Below are 9,027 nucleotides of genomic sequence, written 5' to 3' on the forward strand. Positions count from 1 at the left end.
CTCCAGTCACATCTGCATCCTCTTCAGAGGAAGAATAGTCTTCAGAGCTCATGAATGGCAGAAGGAGATTTAATGGAATCTCTATGGTCTCTATATGAGCCTCAGATTCCTTTGGATCCTTAATAGGAAACTCCTTCTTGCTTGAGAGACGTCCCAGGAGGTTTTCCTCACTAGGATTTTCGTCCTCCTCCTCCCTTGTGCATTCAGCCATGTTGATTACATCAATGGCCTTGCACTCTCCTTTTGGATTCTCTTCTGTATTGCTTGGGAGAATACTGGGAGGAGTTTCAATGAATTTCTTACTCAGCTGGCTCACTTGTGCCTCCAGATTTCTGATGGAGGATCTTGTTTCACTCATGAAACTGAAAGTGGCCTTTGACAAATCAGAGACTAGATTGGCTAAATTAGAAGTGTTTTGTTCAGAATTCTCTGTCTGTTGCTGAGAAGATGATGGAAAAGGCTTGCTATTGCTCAGCCTATTGCGTCCACCATTGTTAAAGCCTTGTTGAGGCTTTTGTTGATCTTTCCATGAGAAATTTGGATGATTTCTCCATGATGAATTATAGGTGTTTCCATAAGGTTCACCCATGTAATTAACCTCTGCCATTGCAGGGTTCTCAGGATCATAAGCTTCTTCAGAAGCTGCCTCTTTAGTACTGTTGGATGCATTTTGCCATCCATTCAGATTTTGAGAAATCATGTTGACTTGCTGAGTCAACACTTTGTTCTAAGCCAATATGGCATTCAGAGCATCAATTTCAAGAACTCCTTTCTTCTGAGGTATCCCATTATTCACGAAATTCCTCTCAGAAGTGTACATAAATTGGTTATTTACAACCATGTCAATGAGTTCTTGAGCTTCTGCAGGTGTTTTCTTTAGGTGAATTGATCCACCTGCAGAATGGTCCAATGACATTTTCGAAAACTCAGATAGACCATAATAGAATATATCTAATATGGTCCATTCTGAAAACATGTCAAATGGACACCTTTTGGTCAACTGCTTGTATCTTTCCCAAGCTTCATAGAGGGATTCACCATCTTTTTGTTTGAAGGTCTGAACATCCACTCTAAGCTTGCTCAGCTTTTGAGGAGGAAAGAATTTATCCAAGAAAGCCGTGACCAGCTTATCCCAAGAGTCCAAACTATCCTTAGGTTGTGAATCCAACCATATTCTAGCTCTGTCTCTTACAGCAAAAGGGAAAAGCATGAGTCTGTAGACTTCAGGATCAACTCCATTCGTCTTAACAGTCTCACAAATCTGTAAGAACTCAGTTAAAAACTGGTAAGGATCTTCAGATGGAAGTCCATAAAACTTGCAGTTCTGTTGCATTAAAGCAACTAGTTGAGGCTTAAGCTCAAAATTATTGGCTCCAATGGTAGGAATGGAGATGCTTCTTCCATCAAATTTGGACGTTGGCTTTGTGAAGTCACCAAGCATTCTCCTTGCATTATTATTATTTTCGGCTGCCATCTCCTTCTCTTGTTCTAATGTTTCTGAAAGGTTACCTTTAGATTGTTGTAACTTAGCTTCTCTTAATTTTCTCTTCAGAGTCCTTTCAGGTTCTGGATCAATTTTAATAAGAGTGCCTTTTTCGTTGTTCCTGCTCATATGAAAGAGAAGAAAATAAGAAAAGAAGAGGAATCCTCTATGTCACTGTATAGAGATTCCTTTATGTTAGTAGAAGAAGAAAGGGGAGAAGAATGTAGAAGAGTGGGTTCGGATATTTAGATAGAGAGAGGTGAAGAGAAGTGTTAGTAATTAAATAATTAAATAGAATAAGTGAGAAGGGATAGAAAATTCGAAAATAATTTTAAAAAGGGGTTAGTAATTTTCGAAAATTAAAGATAAGATATAATTAAAATTAAAATTTAGAACAAAAAGAATTTTTGAAAAAAGAGGTGAGATATTTTCGAAAATTAGAGAGGGAAAAGTAGTTAGGTGGTTTTGAAAAAGATAAGAAACAAACAAAAAGTCAAATAGTTAGTTGAAAAAGATATTAAAATCAAATTTTAAAAAGATAAGAAGATAAGAAGTTAGATAAGATTTTTTAAAATCAAATTTTGAAAAAGATAAGATGTAAAAGATAAGAAGATTTAATTCAAAAATTTAAAATTACTTACTTCACTAACAAGAAACTACAAGATAAGATTCTAGAACTTAAAGATTGAACCTTTCTTAACAAGAAAGTAACAAACTTCAAATTTTTGAATCAATCACATTTTTTTGTTAGCTAATTTTCAAAAATTTGATATAAATATAAGAAAAAGGTTTTGAAAATATTTTGAAAAAGATTTTTTTGAAATTTTCGATAAAGAGGAAAAATTGGAAAAGATATGATTTTTGAAAAAGATTTTGAAAAGATAAGATTTTTAAATTTTTGAAAATTTGACTTGACTTGTAAGAAACAACTAATTTTGAAAATTTTTGACCAAGTCAACCCAAAATTTCGAAAATTTTGAGAGAAAAGAGGAAAAGATATATTTTTTATTTTTGAATTTTTAATTATGAGAGAGAAAAACACAAACATGACCCAAAACATGAAAATTTTTGATCAAACACTTAATGCATGCAAGAACACTATGAATGTCAAGATGAACACCAAGAACACTTTGAAGATCATGATGAAAATCAAGAACGTAATTTTGAAAAATTTTTGATGCAAAGAAAACATGCAAGACACCAAACTTAGAAATCTTTAATGCATGGACTCTAACAAACGAAAAATGCATATGAAAAATAACAAACAACACAAAACAAGAAAACATCAAGATCAAACAAGAGGACTTATCAAGAACAACTTGAAGATCATGAAGAACACTATGAATGCATGGAATTTTCGAAAAATGCAAGAAAAATTTTTTAAAGCATGCAATTGACACCAAACTTAAAAATTGACTCAAGACTCAAACAAGAAACACAAAATTTTTTTGATTTTTATGATTTTCTAATTTTTTTGGATTTTTATTATTTTTTTCGAAAATAAAGTTAGGAAAAACGAAAAAGAAAAGAAAAATTTTGAAAAAGATTTTTGAAAAGAAAATTACCTAATCTGAGCAACAAGATGAACCGTCAGTTGTCCATACTCGAACAATCCCCGGCAATGGCGCCAAAAACTTGGTGGACGAAATTGTGATCAACAATGATGGCTCTTTGGCATGTGCATAAAAATTAACTCAGCACTTTCTTTCCACAACTCCGTTCAACTTAACCAGCAAGTGTACTGGGTCATCCAAGTAATACCTTACATGAGTAAGGGTCGATCCCACAGAGATTGTTGGTATCAAGCAAGCTATGGTCACCTTGTAAATCTCAGTTAGGCAGATTAAATTGGTTTATGATAAGTTCAAAAATTAATAATAAACAGAAAATAAAATAGGATAGAAATACTTATGTAAATTAATGGTGGGAATTTCAGATAGGCGTGTGGAGATGCTAGAATCCTCTCGAATCTCTACTTTCTTATTACATTCATCCAATCCTTTTTACTCCTTTCCATGGCAAGCTGTATGTAGGGCATCACCGTCTTCAATGGCTACTTTTCATCCTCTCGGGAAAATGGTCCTATGCGCTGTCACTGCATGGCTAATCGTCTGGAGGCATCACCCTTGTTGATGGCTACATCCCATCCTCTCAGTGAAAATGGTCCAAATGCTCTGTCACAGAACGGCTAATCATCTGTCGGTTCTCAATCAGGTTGGAATAGAATCCCTTAATTCTTTTGCGTCTGTCACTAACGCCCAGCCTTCAGGAGTTTGAAGCTCGTCACAGTCATTCAATACCGGAATCCTACTCGGAATACCACAGACAAGGTTAGACTTTCCGGATTCCCGGGATCCTACTCGGAATACCACAGACAAGGTTAGACTTTCCGGATCCCCATGAATGCCGCCATCTATCTAGCTTATACCACGAAGATTCTGTTGAGGAATCTAAGAGATATGCGCCCGGCCTAAAGTAGAACGGAAGTGGTTGTCAGTCACGCGCGTTCATAGGTGAGAATGATGATGAGTGTCACGGATCATCACATTCATCAAGTTGAAGTGCAACGTATATCTTGGAATAAGAATAAAAGAGAATTGAATAAAAAGTAATAGTAATTGTATTGAAACTTGAGGTACAGCAGAGCTCCACACCCTTAATCTATGGTGTGCAGAAACTCCACCGTTGAAAATACATAAGTGAAAGGTTCAGGCATGGCCGAATGGCCAGCCCCCTGAATGATCAAAAGACCGAATGGTCAAGAGATAAGACGTCTAATACAATAGTAACTTATCCTATTTATACTAGACTAGCTACTAGGGTTTACATGAGTAAGTAATTGATGCATAAATCCACTTCCGGGGCCCACTTGGTGTATGCTTGGGCTGAGCTTGATCTATCCACGAGCTGAGGCTTTTCCTGGAGTTGAACGCCGAGTTATAGCGTGTTTCTGGCGTTCAACTCCGGGTTATGACGTTGAGCGCCACTTTACGTCGTCAATTTCCTGGAAAGCTCTGGATGTGTACTTTCCAACGCCATTGAGAGCGCGCCATTTGGAGTTCTGTAGCTCCAGAAAATTCATTTTGAGTGCAGGGAGGTCAGATTCCAACAGCATCAGCAGTCCTTTTGTCAGCCTTTTTTCAGAGTTTTGCTCAAGTCCCTCAATTTCAGCCAGAAATTACCTGAAATCACAGAAAAACACACAAACTCATAGTAAAGTCCAGAAATGTGAATTTAACATAAAAACTAATGAAAACATCCCTAAAAGTAGCTTGAACTTACTAAAAACTACCTAAAAACAATGCCAAAAAGCGTATAAATTATCCGCTCATCAATTATGCTTTATGTTTTATTTATGTTTGTGTCTTATGATCATTAGTGTCTTAGTGTCTATGCCTTAAAGTTATGAATATCCTATGAATCCATCACCTTTCTTGAATGAAAAATGTTCTTAATTGAAAAAGAGAAGAATTGCATGAATTTCAAATTTTATAACAAATTAATTATTTTGATGTGGTGGCAATACTTTTGATTTCTGAATGTATGCTTGAACAGTGCATATGTCTTTTGAATTTGTTGTTCATGAGTGTTAAAATTGTTGGCTCTTGAAAGAATGATGAAAAAGGAGACATGTTACTGAAGATCTGAAAAATCATAAAAATGATTCTTGAAGCAAGAAAAAGCAGTGAATTCAAAAAAAAAAAAAGAAAAAAAAAAGAAAGAGCAAGCAGAAAAAGTCAATAGCCCTTTAAACCAAAAGGCAAGGGTAATAAAAAGGATCCAAGGCTTTGAGCATCAGTGGATTGGAGGGCCTACAGGAATAACATCCTGGCCTAAGCGGCTAAACCAAGTTATCCCTAACCATGTGCTTGTGGCGTGAAGGTGTCAAGTGAAAACTTGAGACTGAGCAGTTAAAGTCATGATCCAAAGTAAAAAGAGTGTGCTTAAGAACCCTGGACACCTCTAATTGGGGACTCTAGCAAAGCTGAGTCACAATCTGAAAAGGTTGACCCAGTTATGTGTATGTGGCATGGATGTATCCGGTGGTAATACTTGAAAACAGAGTGCTTTGGGCCACGGCCAAGACTCATAAAGTAGCTGTGTTCAAGAATCATCATACTTAACTAGGAGAATCAATAACACTATCCGGATTCTGAGTTCCTATAGAAACCAATCATTCTGAACTTCAAAGGATAAAGTGAGATGCCAAAACTGTTCAAAGGCAAAAAGCTAAAAGCCCCGCTCATCTAATTAATACTGATCTTCATAGATGTTTTTGGAATTCATTGTATATTCTCTTCTTTTTTATCCTATTGATTTTCAGTTGCTTGAGGACAAGCAACAATTTAAGTTTGGTGTTGTGATGAGCGGATAATTTATACGCTTTTTGGCATTGTTTTTAGTATGTTTTTAGTATGTTTTAGATAGTTTTTATTATATTTTTATTAGTTTTTATTTAAAATTCACTTTTCTAGACTTTACTATGAGTTTGTGTGTTTTTCTGTGATTTCAGGTATTTTCTGGCTGAAATTGAGGGACCTGAGCAAAAATCTGATTCAGAGGCTGAAAAGGACTGCAGATGCTGTTGGATTCTGACCTCCCTGTACTCGAAGTAAATTTTTTAGAGCTACAGAAGCCCAATTGGCGCGCTATTAATTGCGTTGGAATGTAGACATCCTGGGCTTTCCATCAATATATAATAGTCCATACTTTGCCCGAGATTTGATGGCCCAAACCGGCGTTCCAAATCAGCTCAAGACTTCCCGGCGTTAAACGCCGGAACTGGCACAAAAGTGGGAGTTAAACGCCCAAACTGGCACAAAAGCTGGCGTTTAACTTCAAGAAAAGTCTCTATACATGAAAGCTTCAATGCTCAGCCCAAGCACACACCAAGTGGGCCCGGAAGTAGATTTTTACGTCATTTACTCATTTTTGTAAACCCTAAGCTACTAGTTCTCTATAAATAGGTCCTTTTGCTATTGTATTTTTATCTTTGATCAGTCCTATGCTATCTTAGATCAGATCTTGGTTCTTCTAGTTCCCTCTCTGGGGCCGAAGCCAATGATCACCATTATCACTTATGTATTTTCAACGGTGGAGTTTCTACACACCATAGATTAAGGTGTGGAGCTCTGCAGTACCTCGAGTATTAATGCAATTACTACCATTTTCCATTCAATTCAGCTTATTCTTGTTCTAAGATATTCATTCGCACCCAAGAACATGATGAATGTGATGATTATGTGACGCTCATCATCATTCTCACTTATGAACGTGTGCCTGACAACCACCTCCGTTCTACATGCAAATAAGGCTTGAATGTATATCTCTTGGATTCCTTAATTAGAATCTTCGTGGTATAAGCTAGAATCCATTGGCGGCCATTCTTGAGAATCCGGAAGGTCTAAACCTTGTCTGTGGTATTCTGAGTAGGATTCAGGGATTGAATGACTGTGACGAGCTTCAAACTCGCGATTGTGGGGCGTTAGTGACAGACACAAAAGAATCACTGGATTCTATTCCGACATGATCGAGAACCGACAGATTAATAGCCGTGCTGTGACAGAGCGCGTTAAGCATTTTCACTAAGAGGACGGGACTGTAGCCATTGACAATGGTGATGCCCAACATACAGCTTGCCATGGAAAGGAGTAAGAAGGATTGGATGAAGACAGTAGGAAAGCAGAGAGACGGAAGGGACAAAGCATCTCCATACGCTTATCTGAAATTCTCACCAATGAATTACATAAGTATCTCTATCTTTATTTTATGTTTTATTTATCTTTTAATCATTAATCCTCCATAACCATTTGAATCTGCCTGACTGAGATTTACAAGATGACCATAGCTTGCTTCATGCCAACAATCTCCGTGGGATCGACCCTTACTCGTGTAAGGTTTATTACTTGGACGACCCAGTGCACTTGCTGGTTAGTTGTGCGAAGTTGTGATAAAGAGTTGAGATTGGAATTGAGCGTACCATGTTGATGGCACCATTGATGATCACAATTTCGTGCACCAACTGTCATTCCTCCTTTTTTTGGTACAACTTGAACCGGGCTCACCCATGAGCTGTCAGATATTGGAAAGATTATCCCAGTATTCTATAGCTTCATGACTTCGTTTTGAACCACCTCCTTCATGGCTGGGTTGAGCCTTCTTTGTGGTTGAACTATAGGCTTTGATTCTTCCTCCAACAGAATTTTATGCATACAAATGGCAGGGCTAATGCCTTTGATATTCTCAATTGTCCAACCCAAGGCTATCTTGTGAGCTCTCAACACTTCAATCAGACTTGTTTCTTCTTCCATGTTCAAAGAGGAGTTTATGATTACTGGCAGGGCTTCTGCTTCTCCAAGAAACACGTATTTGAGGTGAGAAGGAAGAGGTTTCAACTCCTGTTTTTGCTTATCCTTTTCCTTGTCTTCAATGGATATTTCTACCACTTCCTCTCCTTGTTCCTCCTGGTTGTCATCTTCCAATAACTCATCCTCCACTTCTTCTTCCTGTTGCTCTTGATAATTGGCTTCAAATATTTCTTCTACCAGACTTTCTATCATATCCACCTTCATGTAGTTCTCTTGCTCAGGGGAGTGTTGCATTGATTTGAAAATATTGATGACCATTTGCTCATTGTGCACCCTGAAGGTCATTTCTCCCTTTTCTACATCAATAGTAGCTCTTGCTGTAGCTAGGAATGGTCTTCCCAAGATAATTGAGTTGTTTCCTTCCCCTTCCGTGTCCAAGATGACAAAGTCCGCAGGGAAGATAAACTCCCCAACTTTCACTAGTAGATTTTCTACAACTCTATTGGATGTCTTGATTGATCTATCGGCCATCACTAGTGACATCCTGGTAGGTTTGATTTCTTCTATGGTAAGCTTTCTCATCATTGAAAGGGGCATCAAGTTGATACTAGCACCTAGATCACAAAGAGCGTTCTCTAATGTCATCTTGCCTATGGTGCATGAAACCACAAAGCTCCCTGGATCTTTAAGCTTTGGTGGAATTCCTCTTTGGATCACAGCATTACATTCTTCAGTGAGCATAATGGTCTCCTTCTCATGCTAACTTCTCTTCTTGTTAATGAGCTCCTTCAAGAATTTTGCATATAGAGGCATCTGCTCTAATGCTTCAGCTAAGGGAATATTAATTTCCAATTTCTTGAAGACTTCAAGGAATTTGGGGAAGTGTTGATCCTTGGTGTCCTTGTTGAACCTTTGAGGATATGGCAAGGGGGTATAAAAGCCTCCACTCATTGCTTCTGCCCTTGAGATGCTTCCTCCATTACTTGCTTCCTGATAGTGAGAATTACGTTGGTTAAGAATTTCTCTTATAGAAAGAAGAATTTCGTTGTAAGCATAGCTTCAAACCAACAAACAACTCTCATATCAAATTAAAATTTTGGTTGTCACAAGTAACAAACCCGAAATAAGAATTAACCGAAGTATTTAGACTCCGGGTCATTTCACAAGGAATTGCAATGAAGTGCTCAATTATTGGCTATGAAGGAATGTTTTGGGGTTTTTTTTTTTATAAAAGTC

At 37.4% G+C, this 9,027-nt stretch overlaps 1 protein-coding gene and 1 non-coding gene across 2 annotated transcripts; one reads left to right on the forward strand and one right to left on the reverse strand.

The window, feature by feature from the left end:
* The first annotated feature begins 974 nt into the window (after window positions 1–974).
* LOC130958868 (small nucleolar RNA R71) lies at window positions 975–1,078 on the forward strand. Its single transcript, XR_009077971.1, has one exon. It is a non-coding gene; the product is annotated as a small nucleolar RNA R71 (small nucleolar RNA).
* Window positions 1,079–7,587: 6,509 nt separating this feature from the next.
* Window positions 7,588–8,532, reverse strand: LOC130957193 (uncharacterized). Its single transcript, XM_057884059.1, has one exon. It carries the CDS (start codon window positions 8,530–8,532, stop codon window positions 7,588–7,590), a length of 945 nt encoding a protein of 314 aa, XP_057740042.1.
* Between the last annotated feature and the right edge of the window lie 495 nt (window positions 8,533–9,027).

This window comes from Arachis stenosperma, chromosome 10 (genome assembly GCF_014773155.1).
Source record: "Arachis stenosperma cultivar V10309 chromosome 10, arast.V10309.gnm1.PFL2, whole genome shotgun sequence".
Classification (NCBI taxonomy): Eukaryota; Viridiplantae; Streptophyta; class Magnoliopsida; order Fabales; family Fabaceae; genus Arachis; species Arachis stenosperma.